General features: G+C 36.9%; 1 protein-coding gene across 5 annotated transcripts in view; it reads right to left on the bottom strand.

Annotated features, from left to right (window-relative positions):
* Window positions 1-27,987, bottom strand: part of EFNA5 (ephrin A5) — a 203,767-nt gene that overhangs the window by 5,859 nt on the left and 169,921 nt on the right. For all 5 annotated transcript variants that reach the window (XM_069002596.1, XM_069002598.1, XM_069002600.1 and 2 more), the window contains one exon: window positions 180-245. In XM_069002596.1, the coding sequence (XP_068858697.1) occupies window positions 180-245 (66 nt within the window). The remainder of the gene's footprint in view (window positions 1-179; window positions 246-27,987) is intronic.

The following is a 27,987-nucleotide window of genomic DNA, read 5'->3' as shown; positions in this document are numbered from 1 at the left end:
AACAAAGTTTTATGAAAAATGATAAGAAAATACAATGAAAATCATAACACAAACATTGCTGTATGTACAGAACAGATACAAGATTTAACAGTAAAAAAAAAAAATCTGCTGTTTACTAGACCACATGGTAAAGCATGCACTAGAAAGGCAACCTTGAAAGCTTAATCTGAAGAACTTACTTGCTGGTCGCACAAAGACCTTAAGCTTTAGGCAGGATCTCCTTCCATTATCCGGGATTGCAGAAGCTGTAAAATGAAGAAAAAGGAAAAGTAAGTGGAAGAGTAAGAGACTGAAAATCCAAAATACCTTTTGTGCTAAAATAAAATGTTCTTTATCTTCCCTTCATCTGAAGGGCTAGACACACTTCAATCCCTGAACATAAGGAACATAAGTGGACAAAGTAGCTTGCTTATCCAAAAGCATATAATAACTGCAGATTTTATTCAAACTAATTTCTTTATTATTTTACATAGAAGAAGTGAAGGACATGCCATTTTCAATATTTCATTATCTCCTTTCACCTTTCCACACCTGTTTCTTGAATGTTTGTTTAATATGGTTTTTGCTATAATGCATGTGTCCCCACTGAAAAAAATAACACTTCAGAATAGAGAATACTCAGAGACAAGCTAGCCTTGAAACACTATGCCATAGACTTCAACAACCCAAAAAGAGATGAAAAAACAAAATTACACCAAAGATGACAGTGGTAAAAATGAAACTATGTATATACTTCCAGAAAAGTAGAAATATACACCATTAAATTTTACAGCAAACTCAGTCTCCATATGCATCTGTCTTTGTTGAGAAAATATTTATCTCATTTCAGTCAAAACATTATTCCCCGTGCTATACAACTAAAAAAACCAAAATCAGTTTATTCCTTCTTTCTGCCCTCCCTCATTATGTCCCATTCAAAGTATTTAATTTTTAAGAATACTTACTGTATTAGGAGGAAAAAAGTAAGTGGAAATATGTCTAGCCCTAATGCAAAAGGTCACCCAGAAAGGTCTAGTGGCAGCACCTACTTATTTTCCAGAAAAAAGTGCTGTTGTGAAAACTACCTTTCTATAACCTTTCTTGCCTCAAAATACAAGATAATAGGGAAATATGCCTGCCTGTCACCACAGACTAGTATCCCTTGAGCACTGTCTGCCAATATTTACACACAGGTAAGTTTCCTCAATATCTGCAATTTTGAAATTGTACATTGGCCCACAATTCACCATATACAACCAAGCAACTTGACTTGGGCATGAAGATTTTCACTTGTGAGAGACCATTCACATTTTTTTTCTTGAAAGCTCCTCAAGAGATATTGCTAAAAATATCATCTGAAGCACTGCAGAGTAGTTTTTATTTCATTGCATTCAAAATCTATGTATTAGGGCAGAATGAGTTGCATTTTGCATTAAATGGCCACTACTGGAAAAGATGACTGGACTGACAAGATGTTAGCTTCTTCTGCTTATCTTCGTTTCATTCATTTTTATAAATTCTGTCCCTGTGTGTGACAAACAACTAAAGTGATTTATACACAGACATATGAATCTTCATGTTAAGCTCACACCTGAATGGCTCCTCAATTAAATTAAAATAAATTTTTCCTAAATCTTCAATGATGTGCTTGCTGGGCAGGCATCAGATTTTTCCTAGAACTTACCAAGAAGAACTAGCAAATTCAGTAGAAACACAAAAAAAGGAACAAAGAATCTAATACAGCTCATGTTGTGATTTTGCATCTTGAAAGTCCTTGAAAAATTGTTCTCTTTTAGTCTTTCTTTACTCAAAAGACAAAAGTATGTAGGAATGATGCTCTCCCTCCACAAGGCCAAGCAGTTAAGAGTTAACAGCTGGCTTTGACTGTAGCATCTTACTAAGTCAGAAAATTTCCCTCTACTGACATTTACAGCAACTGGAATGTTATTTAGGGCACAATATTTGCACTTTGTGGCTATCTTCAGAAAACTGTGTCCTTTCGGTGGCCCTCATGGAATATATGCAACTGGCTAAATGCTTTGTTAAGACTAAACAGGCAGTTGGTAGATTTCTCAAAAGATAAGAATCCTATAGCCATTACCAAATTACTAGGATAGAGGGGAAAATCACATTTGCAAGATCAGACAAAACTGAATCCCAACAGTAAATTTATCACTGACTCTTTTTTCTGCCCAGAAATTATTTCAGAAGTGCATTACAGTGCACATTTATTTAAAGGCAAGATTTTGCTTTGATGCTTGCTTGCTCTTGCTTATGTCCATAAAATAAGCATGTTTTGTTTATTTAAACTGCTGTTTATTAGAATACTCTGTTAGTCAGTGACTAACTAGAATACCACTGAGTAGCTAGGATAGCTAGGAGCTAATAATATCCCATCTAGAAACAAAATCTAGTCTTTCTGGAAAAATAGAAAATTAATGCTTTGTACTTTAAAGTTCATATGTGCACATAATATTTGGACACACTTAGAAGCAAGTAACAGCTAGTGATTTGCCATATTCTTTGGAAGAAAAATATTAAAATCCATTCGCTATTGAAATATTTTCCACCAGTCTTTAAACTGGCTTGCAACTGTAGTGTATATAATGAAGAATTGTCCTATTGCAACCATAACAGTTGCACTTAAATCATCATTCCAGAACCTGACACCATTTTAGTGAGAAATATGAAAAAGTGCTTTTATTCTTTCCAGAGATATTATGTATTGTCAATGTTTGCCATAAACTCGGAAAGATTCCTCTTTAATCAGTGTTTTACACCTTCAGAAGGACTAATAATGACTACCAAAAAAAATCAAGTATCATTTTTCAGCACTTCCATCTTCCTTAACAACCATGACCATGGTGGTGAAGAGATACATTGCAACCTCTTTGCCTCCCTGAGAAACTAAGTGCTGTTTGCCAAGATGCATGACTGCAATCAGTTTTTTTCGTCCTGTCTTTTTCTTCCTCCCTCCCTCCTCTTCCTTTCTCCCTTTCATCTTAAAAGAAAAAATATACACCAATGGCAGTTTTTGTTTTGAGACCAGATGTATCACCCATTGGAAAGAGGCAGGAAAGGAGAAAGAGAACTACTCCTTGTCAACTGCGATCTGTGAAAGCTGCTTCTCAGGTAAACCATTGCTGTTGTTACTCTCTTCCACTGAAATTAGCTACAGTATAAGAAAATATGTCCTTTCTAGATGGCACAACGAGAAATTTCACTCTCCTTCCTGAACAAAATCAGGTTAGCCCCTAAGGCTTTGCTATAAGGCTTTTATATTTCCCCATTTTAAAGGTGATATTAGCCATAAAATAGAAGCCAGTTCTGAGACCAGGAAGACTCTGGTGCTAATGGAACCTGTCCCAAGTAACACTTTCAATTTCAAAAGCTAGAATTCCCAAGGGGAAAAAAAGGCAATTGAATCCTTGCTGCAAAACAAAAAAGAAACCTTTGAAAAAACTACCTTATAAGTAGCAATATAGGTGATATCCACTTGTTTTATCATGTATGATATTAGACTATAATAGATCTTACTGGTTTAGTTTGTGTCAGGAAGAATCACAAATGAAAACTGAAGAGGAGCTCTGAAGTGTTGCAAGTTCCTACACATCATTACAATTCCTATGATACTTCCCACCTCCCCTGCCCTACCTCACCTTTACCAGCAACTTCATGAAAATCTCCTCGACCTCTCTCTTAAAGAAAATGTTTTAGACTTCATGGTTACACAAAGACTTGGGGTGAGAAGAAAGTGAACACAAAGAGATGTAGTTAGAGAAAAGTGAACACTAAAATCCCCCTGAAATCACATGATACATGAAAACATCTCAATGATTATAAAAATAACCAGTTTGGTCTCTTCATTATTTTTTTTAAATAGGAAAATTCCACAATTGAGGAGAAATTAAAGTCATGAGCTCTGTATTATTCTGAAGAAAATTCCATCTACATTAGTTGAACTAGGAAAAAAAACATACAATGAACTACTGCACACAGGACTAGGTCCAAGCTGGATCCAAAAACCGCCTATAAAGACAAATCAGATGGGAAAATTTCTCATCTCTGAACCACTTCTGGTTACCATTTTTATATCCTGTAAGGAAAGGAAAGAGAGAGATGAAAATTATTCTCTCCTCATCTAGAGACAAACCATAAATATTTCAGTATTTGCTAGCTACATTTAAATATAAAAAAAAATTATACAACTCCCTGTCCCTCATCTCACTCCTAAGTAGTTCTCGGCTAGAAAACACATGGTACATTATTAATATATAAGATATAAATAACAGGTTAGGTCCTTCTTCAGCCTGGTAACAATTAGCAGAGTTATTCAATGACTGCAGAAAGCTGCAGATAGAGAACAAAAAAGTAACATATACAGAAAACAGCCAGTTCAATTTACTACCATAAATCCCAAAAACTCATTAAAGGAATCATCAAGATACGGACCAATCAGCATATAAAATAAGCTAATTAAAATGTAAATGTAGAAAAATAAATAAATTAAAATTTTGAAAATAGCTTGGTTGTCAGGACCTGCTATTGATGTGACAAAAGCTGTAATTATTTGCGTTCCGAAGAGAGGCAGCAGTTTGGCTGGCAAATACCTGAGGCTAAGTTTCTAACCTAAAAGCAAGTTATCAGAATGTCACATTTAAAGTGTCTCAACCATCCTATTTACTGATATTTACATGTCGTTACCTCTGCTCACCTCCTCACTCATTCTTAACTTTCTAATTACAGGCTTTCACTTTTCCCTAAAATGCAAGTCCTGATATAGAGAAAAAAGGGAATCACAAATGCAGTTCAAATCCTCCTTTAGCACTACAATGACATTTAACATTCATGGCACAAGCCACTGTGGGCCTTATTAGACAGGGAAACTGGTTCAGTTGGAAATATCATTCCATTAATCTAAGGCACTCCGAGACCACTTTTGCTTAGAATGGGGGGAGACCAGTAAAGAGTATCCTTCCCCCATGCAGAAACACAACACCCTCACTGTGCCTCTGCAGATAGTCTGCAGATGGCAATTCTCTTACTATTTTGTATTTCAATTTCTATTACCAGTTCACTTGGAGTATTCTCTGAAGGATTATAAACCACAGTTTGTGAAACACAGGAGACAAGTCTGTTCTGATTGCATTTTTGAAAAACCTGATGAATGTTTTGTTCTGCTCTCTGCTAGGAAGTCCAGCAACAGGGTCTCCTCAAAGGCAAGAACTGAGAAATAATGATGAGATCTCACCTCAGTTCATTGCAGATGTATTATTACCAGCACCCTCTTTTACACAAACTCTGGCACTGATAAGTGCTTCCCAGCCACAACCACTGAACATGGTATTGGTATTGAAGTATTGTTTCAGACTGGGAAGCCAATAGAGGATTCATTCTGAACTTCCCAGAACAATAAATCGAGATGCCACATGCATACAGCTTAAGTAAACACACTAACACTGCCCAGTCAAAAGGGTTGCACGTATAACTACTGGAATCACCTGGAGAAACACCTCAAAGAGAGAATCTGCAGCAACCCACTACACAGCATGCTGGGTGTTGTAGATTGGAAACTTACGTTTACACAGTCCTTGCACTCTCTTAGGCCTGTAAGTTACAGACAATCTCTTCAGGAGAAAATATTTATAGCTGTGATTTTCCTCTAGCACTTTTAGGCACAATAGCACTCCCATTAGTCAAATCCAATACCCAGATAACCTTATACAACCTGCAAATCGTAACTCCACCAACCTGAAGTATGTTAACATCCAGTATCCTGTGTCAGCTACACAGCTTTAGAAAGTTTTATTTTTAAGAAGAGTCATCCACTTCTTTCTTTGTACAGAAATGAGTATGTGTGAGAGCATTAAATATGCAGTTTTCCATTACGTTTGCCACAGGCAATATTTCTCAATTTGTGCAAGTCAGAAGAAAAAAATAGCCTATTAGTTGTTAGAAGAGCTCAGCCTTTCCCCTGTAGGTTTTCATGTGATTTACCAGACAACACAAATGTATGCAAATTAGCCAGGTAAATGCAGAATTAGTTATTAATATTCTTCTCACAGTTTAGATTGAAAAAAAAGTTACAAATTTGCATAAATGGTACAACTGAAAAAGTCAGCTAGAATTAAATCAATCAATAAAGCACTCCTCTGTGTGCATGCATGAAGTAAACCCATATGTAAGGACAATAAAGAATTTTTCAAAATTATTAATCAAAAAATAAGTTATTTGAAAATATTTGTAGGTAATTTTCTCCTGTACATGTTTAAACAAAAAAGTATTTAAAAATAGATGAATACTGGTCCTACAGAAACCACTTCTTTCACCAATACTTAAGTTTAAATTAAAAGTCTTTGCATGCCTGGTCTTTCATTCCAACCCACCAGCAAAACTTTGCTCTGTTAGCACACATGTGACTCCATTCTGAGAAAAAATATTGAATGACCATGACTTAGTCATTCTTCAGACCTAATAATTAAGCACAATTCCTCAATAAATCATGACTAAACTTGCTGGTAGCTTTGTTACAGACAATTCTACCATCTCTGTATTTAGTAATAACCAAGATGAGAACACAAAAAAAAAATTACTGAGCAACTTAAAGATTCAGAAATCTCAGACCAACACAGAGACAATCTAAACTGAAAAACCCCTTGACCCAGGACTGCCAACAACACTCATAAACTAAAAAAAAAAAATTACTTGAAATAGAAACTAAATAAATGAACAAACAAGCACAACAGTTGACAGCTAATACTGCCCAGGGCTTAATACAAGCAAAAGTACTGTAGATACTAGCATTTCCAATTGTGTATTTTAAACCCCACACCATTAATAAGACACCTAATACAAAGCATCTTTTGCACCACTCTTGCATTCTCAACTACATCTGTATGAAGTAAAGGTAAAAGCAAAGCACAAAAATTTCATTTTTGCACTGATCTCTGTATGTGTGTGGATACATGCCTACACACATACACAGACTTATATTCTGCATTTCACCCAAAATATAAATGACAAAGTGTGCAGCATGGAGGAAAAGACTTGATAAAAGCCATGTCCATGATAAACAGATTGTGAAATGGTATGTTTCTTTCCTAATGTCTTATACATAATTTGCACTGGCATTGCGCAGTGTAAACACACTGGATTATTATGGCCTATGTCACAAATGAATATATTTTTCAGACCTACTAAAATAACCTAGCAAATGGAAATGAGTTGCAAGACAAATGCTATTTTAGTGAGAGTTCTTGGAAGAAAGCAACACAGAGTTACTGTTTCTGCACTTAATGCTGAATTAACTGTCCTATTGCAACTACTTGGCCAGGAGTAATATAATTTTTCTTGCATTTTTTGATCCATTGCAGCTTATATATATGGTTGAAGGCTGCAGAGACTGAAAATATGTTTCATATCAAAGTCATACCAAAAAAATCAAGCCATGTGTGTTAAGAGATGTAAACCATGGACTTCCAGTTTTATTAAGCCATTTGTTTAGTGTTTCCTCTTAGCATGGTCTAGCCCTCAGGAAGGTCCCTTTTCTCCTCTAAGGGGGGATTTACTATCAAGCCTTGTCTGTTGCTGACCTGGCTGGTGTACTGGAGTCAGACTTTTTTAGTGCAGAATATCAAAGCAAACCAAAGCACAGTTCTTCAGTGCTGGACACCACCAGAGGTGAACAGCAGCTGAGGGCTCATATGAGGCATCACTTTGAATACAGTCCAAAGGCTTTTTATAGTCATACTTTTATCATCTGTCCTCCCAAGTCACTGAGTCCAGTTGAGTTCAGGAAAACCTCAGTGCAGGGCAGCCTGTACCCTTTACACCTTCAAGAGTCCGACAAAACAGATATTTCAGATGCTGCAAAATCTAACCCTGCCTGCATTGTTCCTCTGAACTGAGCATTGAACCAGTAAGAAAACAAGGCTCAAAGTTCTTTGCAAAGACTTTTTGTTTTTTTCATAAAAGCAAGAACATTTATGTTTAGAGTGAAGCTGTCATCTAACTGCAGCTTGAGCTTCTCAGAGAATCGGTTTTACTTCTGTGGTATTTCTCTCATTAAAAAACAAACAAAGCTCAGCTGGAAATAAATGAAAGCATATTTTACTTTAAATGGACTTTTAGTTGCATGTAAGTTCCTGTAAAATATAAGGAGGTAGGAATGAAAAATAGACCCTATTGTTGCTTCCACATGAAATATTTGCAGGAGTTTCTTTCATATAAGAAGGTTCCTCTTTCATAAATGCAAACTGTATTACATACCTTAAAATAAGTGCTAGCATTTCTGCACTAGCCCAATATAAATGACTGATGTCATATTTTCTATTGCAACAAACCAACACTTATTAACTAGAATGAAATAAAAACCTCAGATCTCATTACTGATTTCAGTGGCATTAACAAAGCCAAGTACAGTTATTGTACTACATTAAGACTGTATTAGAGCAAATTGCAAATAAAACAAGTTAATACTATCAAATAAAGCACTTAGAGAAAAATATATCCTCCTCTTACTTTCCATAAGCTCTTTTGTACTTCGATTTTCCCTTGGTATCACTAGGAATAAAATGGTTTTCTTCAAGCAGGCTATCCATTTTGCTAATTTCCATCTCTAAGAACTAGACATAAGTAAATCCTTTGAAGAGACATTATAGTCTTGTTAGTAAAGCAAAGAAAGTAAAGATCTTTTTGATCTTTAAAGCAACATGTTCACCCACATGGAATTTGTGGGTATTGTATCATGTTACTAAACTCATATACTTTAATAGACTTCATATTATCCATTACTAGCTTTACCACTGCTGACACTATAATTAAAGCAGAGGGAAGGATTCTATTCTAGTCCATCTTCATGGGGTTGCCACTATCTTCAAAATATTTAGAAAGTGTTCTATCTTTCCATGCTATACTTGTAAATTATATCTGTTTATAAAACCAAAAGAAGTAATTATACATGTATTTTTGTAGGGTTGTGAACACCTACATGGCATGAAATGTTACTTTTGCTGTTCACCTATGCAGTGTTTATGTCTTGTGGAGAAGGGAGAAGATGTAAAGATAGGAAATGATTTTCAAGAAGTTTCAAGGGAAGTTTAGGAAAAAAACACAAAATAGGGGTTGTATTTTGTTGGTTTTTGAATTTAAACCAAACAGTGAGAATAATGCAATTTTGAATGTGTTTGAGTTCACATGAAGGCCCCAAAGTTTGCAAACATGCTCCTTAGAGATAATATCTTTGCTCAAAAGATTTCAGAAAGGATTTTCCTCTTAGCAAAGTTCTAATAGCACCTTGGCACAAGCTTCACACAGATAAACCCAAATTTGTGCAGGATGGAAACCAGATATGAATCAGGAAAGCTAAAATTTGGAAAACACATGATAGTCCACTGTAATTTGAGCTCTTATCCTGACATGTCAGGATTCTCAGGGAAGAGACCTTTATCTTCATTATACCTACTACAGTGGGGTCCCAGGCCACAACTGACTACAGACACAACAGATGCCAGCACTGTGTTAATAAGAGTACACCTTTATCCTGTGAATTCCCAGTTTGTTCAAGTCCTGCAGAGGACATGACTACTGAACATTCAGTCATTCAATCATACAAGCCAGAAATTAATATCTAGTCCTTAGAATGGATATCAACCTTCAGTGTGTGACCTTTACCATGAAAAATTCAGGAACTGAATCCAGCTGAAGTTTTCTCTTTAGTCAAAATTTGTCCAGTGTATGAGGCAATAGCACTTTTATTTAAACATCTACATGCTTGCTTCTGTCTTTTACTTGTCCAGCCTGTGTCCAATGCCACAGGTCTTACTCATGTTTTGAAATCCATATTTCAAAAAGTCAACTTATGTGAGAATAACCATAGGGTCATCAAAGAGAACTTGTCAGGAATTTGACATGTCCCATCTATGCCAGAAAAGGACTGTAGTCTGTTGTTACTGTGACTGTGGGAAAGTCTAAGACACCCACGGGAGAGCTAACCTTTCATTTTATTCTGCCACAAATTATTTCCTTCTGCGCCTTTTTTTTTTTTTTTTTTAAGAATAATATATACCACAGGATGTTTAGCCCTATTCCCAATGATCATTCCCAGATGAACTCAAAATTAGACATATGTGTACACTTTTCCATAACTGCGACTTAAAAGCCCTGATGGTTTGGAAACAATTTTAAAAGCAATGAATACTGCATCAGACTTGAAACACACCTCTTGAGCTTTTCTCCTCCTGAATGCTGTAACAACTGTTCTCAGAGAGAGAGAACTCTACCTCTCTACTAGAAAAGGCCCTGTTTCACACTAACAACATGACCAAGCAGATTGGGAAATTCTTATCTCTATTTTCTATATGCTACTTCCTGATCTAAGCAAACACCACAGCACAGAGCTTATTTCTCTATTCTTTACATGTTAATCAGTTAAGGAACCAATATAACCAAACTGTGAGCAGTTTCTAATGGTGCTTTTCATATGTAGCTATGATAATATATATGGAAAACAATACAGGACAACACAAAACAACTTACTAGAAAACCTTGCTGACATTTATTTAACTTCAAAAGAGATGGACAAAAATTCTGCCAAATTAACTTCTCTCAACCACACAAGTGTCCATCATTGTTCAATGTAAGTGTCTCTAATCTACTGTGCGTGGTGTCTCCACTCCTCAGAGGGCAGAGAGCTCAAGCCTCATGTTACTAGGGTAGCCCCGCCAGTACCTATCCCACTTTCTGTGATCATGAAGATCCACTTACATTTGCATCTCAGCTCCAGGGTAATCTACTGAATATAGTTCTGGTAGCTTGGCAGGGTTTCATGACAGTGTGCACCAGTTGCTTCTTTCCTCTCACGTTTAAAAGATGGTTCCATGCCCTGAGTTTCTTCAAAAGAAATCTGGATACACTGCCATTTACCCTAGTTAGGAAAAGAGTAATTGAAATTCATGAATTTTGTCCCTGAGTTATTGCAGCTAAACCTTCAGAAACTCAGAAACTGACAATGAACGAAACAAAAAAATCCAAGTCTGAGATCACATCTCTCACTTAGGGGTGTGGGGAAGCATCATATATGCAAATACATATGTGTCATCTGATCCAGAGTCTTCAACAGCAAGGGTAGCAGATGCTTTCATACATATCTATGAATTATACAATATGGTATTGTTGGCTTAAAGGCCAAACAGACCCCTGAGTATGCCTACACAGATGCTGCAGTATCAGCTAAAGCAGGCCAGGCATGCCTGCTGCTTGCCCGTCCCACTTTGACAGCTGCCTCAGGCACCAGGCATCCCAGAGCATAGAGGGGTGTGGACTCCAGCACACCCCAGCACAACATCCAGCCAGGACAATGGTAAACCTGGGTGCCTCAAGGCCTCTTCCAGAAACTGCATTCCCAGAACCAATGACACACAAGGTTTGTTCTTGTTCTGTGCTCCTAGTTAATTTTTAAGATCTCTATAAACTTCCAGTTCATCTCTTAGGGGTCACTGAATAACTTGTTCTTTAGCCAAGTAAAAGTGCTTGTGGTATACTCCTGCATTTTTTTCTTCTGCCCTTGTCAAATATCCTGCAGAGACAAGAATATTTTTTCTTGGATCAAGATGGATTTTTTTTTTTCCTGAAAACCCACAAGGTGTGTAATCAAAGCTGGCACTGGAGCATCCTAATTATGAAACCCAGCAAGGAACTTTCACACACATTTTGTGGACTTCAGATTTCTTGTTCACAGAATATTTTTTCTGAGAAAGAAGAGATCATGAGAAAAGTTCAGGACACAGAACCCAGACTGGCAATAAATAATTTTTCACTTCTGCCTTTAATACCAGGGCCAAATTAAGAAAAATTGATCTTGTATTTGTAACATGTATTTTTGAGAAAACATCCTGAACTCCTTAGACATAGAACTCACAGGGTGGGGGTGGACAATGAACGTGGGAGGGAGAAGGACTTACGTTTTTGTTTTGTTTTATTCAGAAGAAACATGCATCTTCATAAAATCATAGAATGCTTTAGGTTGGAAGTGACCTTTAAATATCATCTGATTCCACTCTCACCACCACCCCTCCATGGGCAGGGATATCTTTCACCAGACCAGGCTGCTCAAAGCCCGATCCAACCTGGCCTTGATCACCTCCAGCAATATCCACAACTTCTCTGGCCAACTTTTTCCAGTGCCCCACCACTCCCTCTGGGTAAAGAGTTTTCTCCTAACATCTAATCTAAACTTACTCTCTTTAATTTAAAACATTTCCCACTTGTTAGGACACTATATCCACTTGTAAAAAGTCCCTCTCGCCTTTGCTACAGGCCCTCTCTAGGTACTGCAAGGCTGCTGTAAGGGCTCCCTCCAGCCTTCTCCAGGCTGAACTACCCCTGCTCTCTCACAGGTGAGGTGCTCCAGGCCCCTTGATCATCTCTGTGGCCTCTTCTGGAATTACTCCAACATATCCTTCTCATGTTGCAGGCCACAGAGCTGGACACAGTACTCCACATGAGATCTTTCCAGCATGGAGAAGAGGAGAAGAATCACTTTCCTAAACCTGCTGGCCATGCTTCTTATGGTGAACCCAGGAAACAACTGGCTTTCTGGGCTGCAAGCATACATTGCTGGGTCATGTTGAACTTCTTATCAACCAACACTCCCAAGTCCTTCTACTCAGGGATGCTCTCAAATCTGTGACTGTATTTGGCCTTGTTGAACCTCATGATGCTGGCACAAGCCCCCTTTAGACCTGTCACAGTCCCTCTAGATGGCATCCCTTCCCTCAAGACCGTCAACTGCAGGTGTCATCTGCAAACGTGCTGAGGCTGCTCTGGTCCCACTCTCTGTGTCACTGACAAAGATGTTAAACAGCCCCCATCCCAACACTGAGCCCCAAGGAACACTGCTTGCCCCTGGTCTCCACCTGGACATCAGAGCCCTTGAAACAGAGCTAGAGAAAAATAGCAGGTCTGAACCGTTATCAGTGCTAGCTGCTCTCTGCTGAGCTGAAGTGACCATTTTCAGATCCTTTCAATCTGTGGTGAAAAGATCATTACCATGCTAGTCCCGGGAAGTCAGTTCTCCTGCAAGTAAGCTCCTTTGTTATGAATATGGAATAGATGAAACCAAATCTATCTGCTCCATAGGAACAAAAACACTTACAACCTAGTTCTCTCTATTAAAGACTCTACTTAGCTCCTTTATAGCACTGGCTTTCTGTGCACTGCTGTGAGGTTTTGACTTTATAGAAAAAGGCACTTCATAAAAGCAATAGTTCTTAGTCCTAAACCAAAAGCAGCCTAAGAACAGTAGAAGATGAATGCTGTGTTTAACCCGCATGGCTCCTTGGAGATATGCAAATATTCAATTACTATTTTTTAAAGCTACAAAAAGGATTCTTTCTGAGGAGGAAAGCCAGCCATATGTTGCAAAGGTTGTGCATCAATGGCAGTGAAGTACATAGACAGTAATAGGCTACTTACTCTAATAACGGTTGAATCTATGTTATTACAAGAAATAACATGGATTCTTATTGCAGATGTGTAACTGTGGATCACGATGACACTTCTGCAAAGAAATCTGCATCAGTCTTTCAAAAATTGACCTTTTTTGGCAGGAGACAAAACACCCTGAAATTAGGTCCCTATGAATACAAGTAAAGATTTAATGTGTCAATTTATCTCCAAATACTGCACCACATAGGACTCTAAGACTTTAATAGAAACTATATCAATATTACAATTAACTCTGCAAACTGAAAATATGCACAAACAGTAGGTGAAATTGACGGATTTACTTACTGACTCTGCTCATTAAGCAAGTAACTTGTAAAGGATCTGTCACTTCTCTTACCATCAGAACAATGACAAAAGCTTATTCCTAACCACACATACACTTAGATATTGTTTACATCAACTTCTTATAAAAACTCATACAATGAAAGTCAGAGGCCTCCTTTAGACACAGGTTAATATGTTAATACATTTACTATTTGGCTGCTTTTACAGAATAATTGAAGTAAGGATTTCTGTGGCAGAATGCTTTGATTCTGACTAAAGTCTTCAAGCAAACCTCCCCCCAACAGCAAAGGCACAGCTTCCCTGAAGTCATAACCTTTGTTGGTGAAAGGGAACTGGCCTTGAAACAGATCATGAAGCAGATGTTTTATGCCAAATCAGAGTCTAGGGATACACAGGCTACTGCAAATAAAACTCTTCTCCTGTCTGTTCAGTCATTTCAGTTCCCTGCAGCGTGAAATATGAAGGTGCCAACAAGCGGCCAGTGCACTACGCAGCACAGCAGGGAGAGCAAGTGCCACAGATGCACCAAGGGCTGGAAAACTCCTTCATTAGCTCTGCTTTTGAGCCCAAGCCTGAGCAGTGACACACAGGCCATCCAAATAAAGGCGATGGTGCTTGTAAAGACAAGTTTCAATCAGGTCCAATTATAGAAATTTTGTGCTCTTGCTTGGGGGAGAAGGAGTCTCATATGGCTGTGCCACAGGTCACGATCATTAGTGGCTCACAAAAAATGTGGGGTCTTTGAATTATTTTCTTAAAAATTTTTATGCCTAAGGCACGCGAGCTGACAAAATACCCATCTACAGGCTCACAAAAAAAATCCCATCAGCTTAATGTCTGATTCAGGGTTCTGCTGAACAATTTGTGACAGAAGACCTACAGGAAAGCCTGTTGTTAAAGCAGTGGGGTTCCTCCACACCAGGAGAGCATACAAGCCCTGCTACCACCACCTCTGTAGAGGTGGCCCTTGAGCAAAAGGCCAAGACAGGGCAGTATTCCAGCTCCCTCTACTACTGGTCATTCCATCTAAATATTTCTATCTGATTGAAGTGTTACCTATCTAGAGACTCATACACTAGAGAGATAGATGTTTAAAATCTATTTTTAAGACTCTTTTTCTTCTTAAAAGAAACCTTGTACTTTCAAGTCAGTTTCCATCCACATCAACATTACAATGACTCTTTTATGTGTTTCTAAGTTAAGAGATGCACTTTGTGTTGAAATGAAGGAACAGCTAACAATACAAGAAATCTTAGTCCTTGATTATGGCAGATCAGAAATGGGGCTCGAGTTGATGATAATATTGTATTTCCACTTAAAACACACAAACAATACAAAAAAACTGGTAAAAATACAAACATACAATTCAAAAGAACCCACTGACAAGCTTTGAAGATGTTTACAATCCACAACAGAAATCACATCTTCAGAAGATCTCTGTGCTTCATGTGCAAAACATTTTAGAAATCAGGCCAACTATTTAGATACCTAAGTGACAGCTAAGTACTTCTAAAATTATGACTCAAATTGGCAGTGTTAAACACTTCTGACAGATGGCCCATGATGAAAACTATTTATTTTACCTACTTTGGACTGTGATCAAGGAAGACTAGAGTAGAGGACACATATGTGGAATTTATACCAAAAAAATTACAGAAACTGCATTTACCCTGGGTTTGGTTGGTGGGTTTTGTTGAGTTGGGATTTTTTTCTTTGTTTTACTTTGGTTTATTTTGTTGCTGTTTTTTTCTTTTAATTATGTGTTCAGGTGTATTTCAGATCAGTGTCCTAAAGTCTAAATAGAGTCCACTTAAGTACAGATGCACCAAAACCAATGTCATTTTCTGAGGTTCAAGTCAAAACAGAGCAGGAATATCGAAACATCTGTATGCACCATTGTAAGAATTTTTTTCAGAAGCCCAGTAAAAAGAAATAAAAATAATATATTTTTTTTTCATCCAATATACATACACAATCTCTATTTTCTTTTCAAATCTGAAGTAAAACTGTCAGTAGGAATTTATGACTATAAAATCAAAAATCTGTTTCTTCATGAAAGGGCACAGAAAAAAAATTACCACTTTTTAGTCTTTTGTCCCTCCTTGCCTCACAGATAGTTATCATTTCAGAATCTGCTTTATTTGGCCTAAAATACATTTTATTAAGAGCTAAGGCAATTTCATGGGACTTTCTGTTACTGTTTTATTTGTGTGTCCTTCATGCTGGTTGTTTTTGGGTTGTTTTTGTTGTTTGGGTTTTTTTAAGAATGTGCATGTGCTTATAATTTCACCTCATAAGAGTGAAGTAAATTTACATGTATATATTAATACACAGAATACCATATGCTGTTCACAAGCACTTTGAGGAAAGGCATACATCTCTGTGAAAATCCAGCTGTATTCACACATATACTAGGACTGTAACTTTAATTTACATTTCTAAAGCATAATGTTTCTCATTCTCCCAGTCAATACAGTTCCAAAAAAATTTCCTTCCTTTTCTTTCCACAACTTTAATGAGGCAGCAGGTTTCCTAAAATATTAATTTTTGGATTAAGATTATATTTCACTCAAAATATTCTGTGGTCCACTGAAATGAAAAAGTCCTAGGGAGAAATATCTCTTCTCAGCTAGATTAGCATATTAAGAAATATTCTCCCTAGGCAGTCCTTTATAAGGGCTTTCCCCAACTCTTAATGTACATATTTTCAAATTAATCCACAATTTGGTTAAAAGCAATGCTATTTTCTCTGATAAGAACAAGCAGTTGGCATTTCCAGCTGCAGAAACACTAGCTCAAGGGTCTGGGAACCTCAAATCACAGCAGACACTGACCACTGCAGGTAACTGCAAAGCCACTGGAGAATTCACTTTGTCCTTCAATTAAGAAGGCAGAAATAGCATGGCATGACAGGTAGTTGGGTAAACTCCAGGGAAAATGAGCATTTTATATTTTGCATCCCAAATATTTGGGTGGCAAACTTTTCAAGAAGTTTACATAATTCCTTAAGGAATCTGGATCTTATCTTGCAGAGATTGGGTCCTTCTGCCATTTTCTTCAACAGGACAGATTTCAGTGGGAATGTCTCTCCCTAAGGCACATTGATTACCACATTTGTAACCAAGAAGGGAAAGAGAACTAAGCACAGAGAGGAAGTAAAGCTAAAGACAGACACAGCTCTACCCCAAGAAGTGTCACAAATAGTCTCCTACCTAAACTAGGGCTAAATTAATCTTTAATTTTGTTTTCATTTTGTGAAAATGTGTAGTGATAGTGGTTATGCCACTTCAAGGACAAGAAACAATAGCTGGTCAGATCAGTGCACAGAGAATGATAATCTATAATAATCTTCACTGGCATTTAATATTACAAATATCTTGCCCTTGTTAAAACATCTTAGTTTGTGAAAATTAGCATTTTTATAATCACAACAGCTATAACCTTTAACACATAAAAATTATTTTTGTCAGAGATCTAACCAATATCTCCCAGAGATGTTGTGGAGTCTCCTTCACTGGAGATATTCAAGAACCAGCTGGACTCCATCCTGTTTCACGTTCTCTGGGATGATCCTATAGAGGAGTGAGGTTGGACCAGATGAGCCACTGTGCTCCCTTCCAACCTTATCCTTTCTGTGATTCTGTGGCTCTATAAAATGACACTGTTTTATATTATAATTGTGTAAGTATACATGTATATATACACACATATGTGTGTATATCCATACACACACACATGCTAAATTCATGGTAAATATAGGGAAAAAGGTCATTCAGTTGAGAAGAAAACATTGTTACAAATATTTAATCTTTTTGGAAGAGCAGGATCTCTAAGACAATACATCCTTAGGGGAAAAAAATCTAGTAACAGGTCCTATGCTTATATTAAGCCAGGAAGATAATCAAGTGTTCAGACCCAGTATATTCATCAGCTGCCCCATACTGATTTTGGGGAGAGAGAGTGCACATTAATGCCATGACACAAGATTTCAAAACCTCCATGGATCAGAATCATCCCTGCAGAAATCTCTTTATGTTTGAGGTTGAACAGAAGCCTTCCCTATTACATTTACTATTAGCCACAGGAAGTTTCTCAGGGGAATAGTACTACCTCTACTGATTTTATCATGCCCTTTTCTTGTGAAATATTTCACTGAAAATAATTGGAACCTAATGATGCTTCAGAAAAGTCTCTACACGAAAGAAAGAAATAATAGGAAGAAATGTAATGTTTGAGACGGTACTTTCTTTTCACCAGATCCTTAGACATCCAATGGGAGCTGTCAGAGCCACCAACCAATTAATTTTCTAATCTCTTTGTAATGAGTTTTTTTCTCCTTCGACCCTTGTTTGTCTCCTTTGTAGCAAACAAAAGATTTTTCATTTATGCTTTGATTTTCTCGATTTTACACCATCCTAAAATGCAAAAGTGGAAGCAAAAATGGAAATAACCATAACAGAATAAAATATAACATGGCTCTCTTTTAATACCTTGGAACATGATAAGCTCAAAAAGTAGCATGCTAGGAAGTTGATTTTGTCTGTTGGAAACACATGAAAGACTGAAGGTCATGTTGGCAGTCTCTCCTGCATTGCTGTTAAACTCTGAAATATTAATTGTGACCTCTTTCTTATCATACTAGTAATTTCTTCACAACCTGTACCAAGTTCATGGACTAATCCTACAGTGCTCTACAGAACTACTTGCAGAATATGAAGTGGTCACCTGTACTGCTTTTTCCTGGAGGACTCATGAAGCAATCTTAAGGAAAAAGAGGCATGATATGGACAAAGAAAAAAGAAAGCATGAAGTCAAAATGAATCAAAATGTGCTAAAACAGCAGGCAGACAGACTTCTCACTTCTCCTATTGGAAATTTGGACTTGCCAAACAATTAAGAAATGTGGATCTGGTTTGTTTTTCAACCTCATTCTGCTTTGTTGATTAGCCTGTTTCTGTTCTTAAATGAATTACACCATCTTGTGTCTCCACTGTATAATTTTATCAAGGAGGTGACGAATCATGCTGGCAGTGATGGTCCACGTTGAAGTGGAATGCATAGTAAAATACAATTTTCCTCAAATAAATTGCCAAAACTGTTAATCTTTATCTAAATGCCCATAATAACCATTTTGTTCTTTGTGGCAGTTAGGGAAAAAAAATGTCTTCCAAAAATCATTCTGGCAGCCAAGCTGCTTGTTCATAAAACCTGGAGAAACATTTGTGATTAATATAAATTACTAATTTCTCTTGTAATGCCTAAATGTGACAGTGACTAATTTACACAGTTTTGCTTGAGCTTCCACTGAGTATTTCAAGTGGGTCTGGAAACAAAAAAAATGCAGTTGCAATGCTGGTGTATGTTTCTATGGAAAGCTACCACAGGTGCAGGCACTACAGATGAGGAACCCTATCTCTGGCAACAACTTTCAACCACACTGGCTGATTGTTCTGCTTGGGGCTGGGGGAAAGTGCCAGCAGTGAAACCTACCCAACACTCCCCTATTATAAGCTGGAAGTGGTGCATTTTGTGCAGACATGGAAGTGTGTTAAAACAGAGAGGGGGCTGTTGGTTTTGCTACCTAGTCAGCAGCACTTTTCAGTGCTGCAATGAAAGACTGCTAGACGACTCGTAATTTAATTTTGATACTCAGCATTGCAACAAAGCATGTGAGCTGGAACTTGGGTACTTTGCAGCACACCTCCAAGCAGCTGTCAAGGAGATGCTTCCTGCCTCAGAGGCAGCCTTGCACACATCATTCAAGTGAGAACCAGGTAAGAGAGGTTTCACACTGACACTGGTGAAAAATCAATAATATCCATATTTTAAGGCTTCAGACAACTGGTTCGACAATTAATATCTATGTCTTGCTATAAATGCATTTGAAATGTATTCTTACATTAATTTGAAACTCCAGTAGCACTATAATTTACCTGCTTTTATCGAACTGATAATAAAATAACTTTAGAAGTCTGGTAAAATACAAGAAAATTTCATAAAAGAGATTGCTAAACAGAAACCTACCCATATCAGTTGTTCATGTGTGAACTACACAACAGTTATCATCACCATCCTCACTGGAACATACTTTTATTTCTGAAAAAACATGTTTTGCTTTTGAACCTCTCTCTGAGAAAGATATTTTGTACCTCACTGATATGCCTGTGGACTTCTGACCATGTCATTCCTCCCTTCTGTTTTTTGATGTTGTTTACAGATAGAACCTTAGGAAGTCAGATCCCAACGCCAATAAGCACCAACAGGAACTGTGTGAGTAACTTCATGCCCATGGGGAAAAAAAAATCATGATTTATCTGTGCATCACTAGCCAGAACCAAAGAGGGGTTGTTACTAAGCCCTCTTCAAGAGGACAGGCTGCATTCTTTCACAGTCCTGAAGGTCCTGGACAAAGGCACTACATTTAAGGCAGACAGCAAGCCCTGCTGCAGCTGCCGTTACAGATCCTGGCTTCAGTCCCAAAATGGGGCTCTGTGCTGTAGGATAACAGTGTAGTCTTCAAGCCTCACACCTGAACATCTCCTGCAAAATCTCAAAATATTAGAGAGAAGTAGTCCACATACAATTACAGGTATTGAGATAAAAGAAGATGACCCAGTATTACCAGAAGCAGACGTGTCAAAAAAAACCACTTAAACCCAAGATCATATCTTCACAATATCCTCACCTAAAACTCTTAAGACATAATGTATGTGAGTTAAGCTGTTCTGGTTTATTTTTGCCTGAACACATTTCGAGCACCACTATGACTGAATTGTCAGAGCTCTTCAAGCTGATTAATACATCTCCATTCTGATTATCCTTCAAATAATTAAGATCATTTCATCCCCAGAAGATCAGCAACAGCAATGTTATTCCCCAGATCCACCAAAAGGAGCCTGGTTACATTTGTGTATAGAGCTATGGTACAAGTGAGATTTTGATACACCTTCAAGCCATTCTTAACTCCATAAAGTAGTGTTGTATCTAGCTTGCTATACCACTTAATACCTTAAATATTAAATATCCATGATGTAAAAGGAAAGCCAGGGAGACTTTAGAGGCAGTAAAAATCTCATTTGGCCAGTAGTGTGGATGACCTACTGCTTTTCTGAGGGAAAGTAGAAATATCTGACAGGCTGAAAAGATATTTCTGTAATTTTTCAGAATAAAGCATTTCTATGTTCTGGTAAATAGTGAAAAAAAAATCTCATTCTACATGATTTATACTGACTTGCCAAGTATCTTGGAGATAGGAGTATTAACTGCATATGCCATTTTGAGCCCAGAGTCCCAGCCACCTTGTCTGAAGGGTACACATTGCTTGGAAACAAGAAAGTTATTGAGAATTCTATAAAGTTTTCCTTTTTCACAGCCTCTTCTAATATCAGAGGGTTAGGTAGATTACAAACAAATTTGCTTCTTTTAAATTCAAGTATTAAAGAAAATAGGGACTTGAATGTTGAATATTGACTTATGAAACAAGATCGTCAGCCAATTGTTCAGCGCGTGGAAGCATTTTTTCATTGAGGGAGTTTGGTTTTGGTCTAGTGGTGGCAGGCATGCATATATAATCATGTTTGTATCATGACACATACAGTATCACCCAAGAAAGTGCTCCCTTGGTGATTTAGTCTGAGGAACAGGGAAGTTTAACATGCAGATGACATGGAGGCAATGAAGTACAACACTGTTATTCCAAATGTCACTGCTTTGCTATTTTCATTTCTGTTGGCATATGCTCCATGTTACAAAATGCATACTTTCAATACAACAGCTCATTAAACACGTTTCAGTTTGCTCAGAAATCAAGTTAGAATACTGTTACAGAGTTATAAGTTCTCAGATAACTATTAATATTACTCTCCACCTCTATGAATCCTTCCATCCACAGAATCCATGTGCTTCAGCTTATTAATCTCATAACATTCCAGTGAAGTAACACTACGAGTCTCACCCACCAACTAAGAGCAGCCACCTCTGAGATGTTAAGTTGTAGCTGTTGAACATCAAAACTAATTTAAAGTAAGGAATGATGAATAGTCCATCAGGATTTAAAGAGCTGTGAGCAATTAATTCAATTGTACTTCCAGCAGAACACTGAAATTTAAACAGTTACTTTTAAGAAAATTGCAATGGGATTTTTACAAGAATCACAAATGTAAAAAAGTACAGTTACCAGGAGGGAACATTTAGTCACCATTTGTCTTAAGGCAGGTGCCTCACATACAGATTCATCTAGTTCCTAATGCTCCCTAATGCTTGTGATTTGATGATCAGGTAGCATTCAATACATGCTTTATTTTTCTACAAAATGAACTGGCCTTTGTCAATAAGCTTAGATGAGAAAGAAAAAAAGACAGGGAAAAGAAAACCCTGTCATTTATTCTTTCTGTGGTCACTCCTTCACCCTTTTAATGACAAAAATCAGTACTTCAGTAGAAAGTAACATGTCACTGATCTTCACAGAGGGGTGACGACCTTACAAAATATGCTACAGACAATGTTCAGAGATGCAAGGGAAGTATAACCTCACCTCTTTTATTTTTCTGTTGCTGTCAGGACCTTAACGACACTTCAGTTTTTGAAGCATGTGAATCCAAACCTCCTTTTTTAAACTTGCTTTCTGAAAGACATTATTCCCTTTGAAAAACTCAGGCAATAGAGACCACTGCTTTCATGGGTTCTCTCTTCATTTTCTTATATGGATTTCTCCCAAGTCCCAAATTATTCAACAGCTTTTAACGTTCCCTTTGAGGATTCTAAGAGCACAACCAATGTCAAAATCTATTAGACACTGGTGATTATTTCTTCTTTCTTTTAAACAGGACCAGTACTTAATCATTCTGATGCTTTCTAAGAGAAGCCAGTCCTTTAATCTACACACTAGGCTAAGCATGAATCCCCTTTAAAGGTCACCTTCCTTGTCTGTCTAATGTTATCACAAAAAATATTTTTTAAAGTACACATTTATCAAACCCTTTCGATTGCTTTGATTTCATTTAGAACATCTCAAGTGATTCTAGTAAACCAGCTATCAATGCAGGATTCATAATAGAGTGGCAAGTCTGATCCCACTGCTGTCAAAGCAGCATCAGTGTTTATGTTGATCAGGACTAGATTGAAAGGTTAATGGGGAGCCTGGCAATAAAGAATGTTTATCCAAAAGAGAAGTGCAATTAACATGCTAAAAATGTTTGTGATTCCCTCAGCATCCTTTAATAATGTTCTTTAGTTAACCTTTATTTTTAAGTTTTTGGTGCAAACCAGGATATATACAAAGAGAGAATTCCAAAAGTGATCATCATGTTTTCAAAAAACATTGAGGAAATGTAAGTACCAGCACTACCCGAATTAACTAACACCTGTTGAATTGAGGACAGGCTGCCTTTTCACTTACTGAAAGACAAATCCCATCTTCACTTTCAAAGCAAAATATATACTATTTAGGTCAACCATTTGACAGATAGAAACAATTTTTAGTAAAAGTTTAGCCTACAAGTAAATAAAGTGACTTCACTCTTCCCAGTATAAGCTAAGTATGGTATGACAAGACTTAACCATCAATCTGCTCTACTCATTTCTCTAAAGCTCACAAAACTCTCTAAAGCTAAACTTTGCCCCAAGTCAAATCTTTGACTTTGACAGATTCAAGTATTTACAGATTCAAGATGGAAAAATATCCAAACCAGGTCTTTTAGAGCATGTAAGTAATTGGTATGAGAGGACAAAAAAACCAAAGAGTTTTCTGAAAAATTTTTTCATACAAGTGTCAGTGAAAAGATGACTGCTTATTAAGAAACCATATATTTTAAGTCCTGGATGATTTAAAATAAAAAGTAATTTCTAGAGTAATACCAGTTAAATATTACTGTGCTACCCTAGCTGGGACATGACAACAAAAGCACTGACTGGCTTCCTCTAAAAAAAGTAAGTATTCTAAGTAATCTAACTGAAGTAGCCAAACTGCCTCTAGTAACCTTTGATTGATTCTCATGATTCTCTTCAGGATGCACATGAATAGTCCCACTATTTTCTTTAAAATATCTCCTTTTCCAGCAGGAGTTTCCTCAGGTAAGTCAGGCTCAAAATCTGAGAAACGGTGTACTTATGCCCTCAGACAGCACCTCCTACCAAAAAACCTACAGTCAGCAGCATAAACTGCTGTGCTGACGACACCAACTGGTTCTGACAAAGCAAGATTTCCAGGTTTATAGCAGGATGATAAAAAAAACGAGAGGTGCAGTTGTTTTTATTTTTTTGCGAGGGGGCTCACTTTTATGTTTTCTGATAAGACAAAATTACAGTTCACAGTCTTTCTGTTCCTGGTCCCACTACATCAAACTAAAGCTCTAGCAAACGTGGAGATCCCTAAATCAAATAACCATCTTACAGTGAGTTGTCCCTCTTCATGCAAAACATTGATATCCACTAATATTAAGCTGGTGCTCGAGCAAGAGCAATGAGACCCTATGCAGCTTTTTAATATCATTCTTTTCTGAGCACATGAAAAATACTTGTTATAGTAACTGTTAATCAATTACAGTATAAAGATTTCTCAGTAGTTTTCTCCCATGTAGTATCACAGGCTATTAAACCTCGCCTCTGCAAAGTCATCTTTCTTAATTCTTGCTATGCTGAACCTAAAAGAACAATAGCAAGCTGGCAATCTAGAAGCTTCCAGGGTCTTAGTCATATTGTCAGGTCTGTGCTAATTTCCATGAAAAGTGAACACTGCACTTATTATGCTAACTGCTGGTTTATACAGGGATATGTACAGTTCTTCCCTGTGAGTTAAGACTATTAAATTCTGCCAATAATCCTTCATTAAAAATAAAAAAATCCATAAACGTCCAGCAGTAGCTGCCAGCAGTGGTAGTTTCAAGTCCTGTTGCATCCCCAGATATTCAGTGGCTAAGACATCTGGGAGAGCATTTCAGTACAGGTTCTACCACAAACATTCCAGACGGACAGTAGTGAATACACACAAGGCAAGTCGATGATAATAATTTGAATTATGCTTACATATTGAGATAAAAAGACAGTAACCCTCCCAAAAATCAACCTGATCACGAAACATGGAATTATGCAGGACAGAAAAATTGGTAGAGAATTTTAGGAGAGACTAAAGAAAAGTAATAGCAGAAAAAACCACTCAACTCTTAACCATTCACAAAACGTGGTAGAAGGGGGAAAACAGAGCAAGTTTAGCTTAACTGCCATCAGGGACTTCTACTCAACAAGATCTCGGTTAGGCACTTTATTAATACAACAAGCTAACCACCTAATTAATAGGCAGAAGTAAGAGGTGTAGGTATTAAACCACTTTTTTCTACTACTGTTTTTTCCTTAAAATCCTTAGAATCAGAGAAGCCTCCAGAGGTATGCAGAATGATTGTCCAACTACCTGGCAGCTCTTAGAGAAAAATGACAGCAAGATTCAAACAGTTCCACAGTCTTTGGAACATGGTGAGGACAACTTCAGAAACAGATGGAACCAGCTAACAGAAGACAGACAATTTTATATTAGAAATAATGCAAATCACAGGTTTTCCTATAGAAGCAGCAGCTACAACAGTCAGGGTGGAACGCCATTTGAATAAGAACCCTCAGAATCAGAAATTTCAGGAAAAGAAGGAATTAGGTCAGAGAAGCAAGGATAATGGGGAACAAACAAAAACACCAAAAAAATCAAGGGAACAGGTAACAGCAGGTTTCTTGGGAATATATTCTGGGAGAAAAAGGACTACAGGATGGTTAGATGTTATTAAGAAGTATATGTACAACTGAAAGAACAACTTTACAAACTGCTTCTTAATTTAGCCATAAACACATGAACTACTTAAAAATATTATTTATAACCATAATTAAATTAAAATCATAACAGCACCCTACCCTGATATGGTCACAAGCAATACAATTTCACCAAAGCTTTCTCAACTGACAATCAGTCAAATAAATGCAAATGCAAATAAATGGTGGTAACAAAGGCACACTGATAATGACACACTAAAGGCGAGACAAAAAAAACAGCATAAGCACTTTGAAATAAAATAAGAAAGACACATGCAAGAGATCAAACTAGAAAGAAACAGCAGCAAAAAAAGGTCACACAAATAAATCACAGGTTTTTAACTTTTCAACAGGATTTTTAAAAGATGAAGGAGCTCTTTTCTCAAGAAGAATAGGGAAAAAACCCCACAAGTTATGTTTAGATATATAAAAAGTAAAGCCTGTTAACTGCTAGCGAATACCATCAGAATCTTGTGGAGAACAGAAGAGCAGCAAGAGATCTGTGAATAAGAGCAAATCTACCTTGTTGTTCGGTATAAGCATATATAAATGAAAAGATTCACAGTGATCAAATGACTAAATAAACAATGGACATCAAATCTTGGAGGATACGATAAAAGTATCTATGGTGTTTCATCCATAGATAAGGATAAATCACTCAGTTCTTATCTGAAATAACCAGACTAAAGACTCAGAGAGAAGCATATCCTACACGTTAATATTAGTAAAACTTTCGACAACACATCATTGTTTTCAAGAAAAGAACTATGTGCTCTAGCTTAAATAAAACAGAATAGCTTGGTTTGGCAAGTGAGGTCAGAATTCTTCAGTAATCTGTACCCGCCTGCTTCTAGCCACATCTTCCTTGTTTTTATTTCAACAGCCCTGATGCATACTTGCCAAATTGTCACTCATACTTTTACTTAAAACATTAATAAATTATCTGCAATTAAGTTAAAATAATGGAAATTATATATTTCATTTTGAAATATATAATTATGTAACATTATACATTTTTGGACTTTTTCCCTTCTTAGCTTTTAAGTTCATCTCACCTTGCACAGTACCTCACCTTAACCTGAATACCAAAATTTATGTTCCCTTCCAAAGGACATTAAAATCATTGTCACAACACTATTTTGTTTCTGCTCTCTCTATATTTCATTTGCTTCTGTTTTGGTAGCAATACTATTTTGTTTGTTTTCAGGCTAGCATACGCTAACCTGAGATGAGCACCTGATAAGAACTAAGTAAAAATTTAGACTTCAGGTCAGGATCTATTATTTACTTTCCCCAGCCCCACACTGTGCACACCCTAACTAAACAAAAGTTAATTTCTCTGTAAATATTTAATAACCTTTTCTTCTTTCAAAAGCAAACTCAATCAGTACTTTTTGCTTGCATGACTCTAATGTTGAATTCACTCACTCAGTGTAAATTCGGTATCAGATGGGTAAGATTTTTTCCTTGCACTATCCTAGAATGAACATGCAAAGAATGGAGATCCAAGTTCATCTGAGCAATATGTGAAGGCAATGGCATAACAAAGAATGATGGTATTTTCCAAATGAACAGTTTAGACAAAGAGACAGTGATTGTTCACAAATTATTTAATTTTCTGAATATAATGGAAACAAGAGAGGCAAGCCACATCCTTAAAAGGTAAACTGTGAAGATTTTTGACAAAGCACCAGACAGTAATTAAGCTAACCAGCCACTTCATATTTCTGTCTTTTCAGAGGTCTAGACTACACAGCATATTTTGTAACCCTTTGATAGAATGTGCCAGACCGATCCTATAGTCAGTTTTCCTTCTCTGCTGCAGAGGTTTCAGATCTGCTGAACAAAGGAAACCTTTCATGGAAAACCAGTAATTTCTTTAACATGCAGATGCAGAAAGGTAACAAAAGTGGTCTCCACAGCCTGAACCAGGACCTGCTTACAATTTTGATGAGGGAACAAGGAATAACATTTCACCATCTTCTATCTTCAGTATAGACTAAGAGAAAAACATTCCAGGATGGACAGCTGTGGCTTGAGAAGGTCTGCGTATCATTGTTAACTTACCATATAGTGCTTCCCTGAAATTTCTGCAATGTCAAGCTTGTTAATGCCCTCAGCAGAGCAAAGGATGAAGGAAAAAATATTTAAACTACAGAAAAGAAGGAAAAATGCTTTTATGTCACTAAACCACAAATTTAATTTCAGCTAAGCTTAGCTTAAACTAATACTTTACGTCTTTGCTATTTTTTTTATATTTTACCTTTCATTTAAAAAAAATAATTCCATATGAATGCAGTTTGATACCATAAAGCTCTTTAAATTTTAAAGTTCTACAGAACAATTGTTTTGAAGGGAGCCCTTGACAATTAAATGAGTATTATAGATGTTTAAATGAAAGTTATATGATTTTTAGTGACATATTGA

The sequence above is a fragment of the Aphelocoma coerulescens genome, assembly GCF_041296385.1.
Source record: "Aphelocoma coerulescens isolate FSJ_1873_10779 chromosome Z unlocalized genomic scaffold, UR_Acoe_1.0 ChrZ_unloc_scaf_1, whole genome shotgun sequence".
Lineage (NCBI taxonomy): Eukaryota > Metazoa > Chordata > Aves > Passeriformes > Corvidae > Aphelocoma > Aphelocoma coerulescens.
Note: the sequence above shows the minus strand (reverse complement) of the source record. Positions and strands in the feature narration are given on the sequence as shown.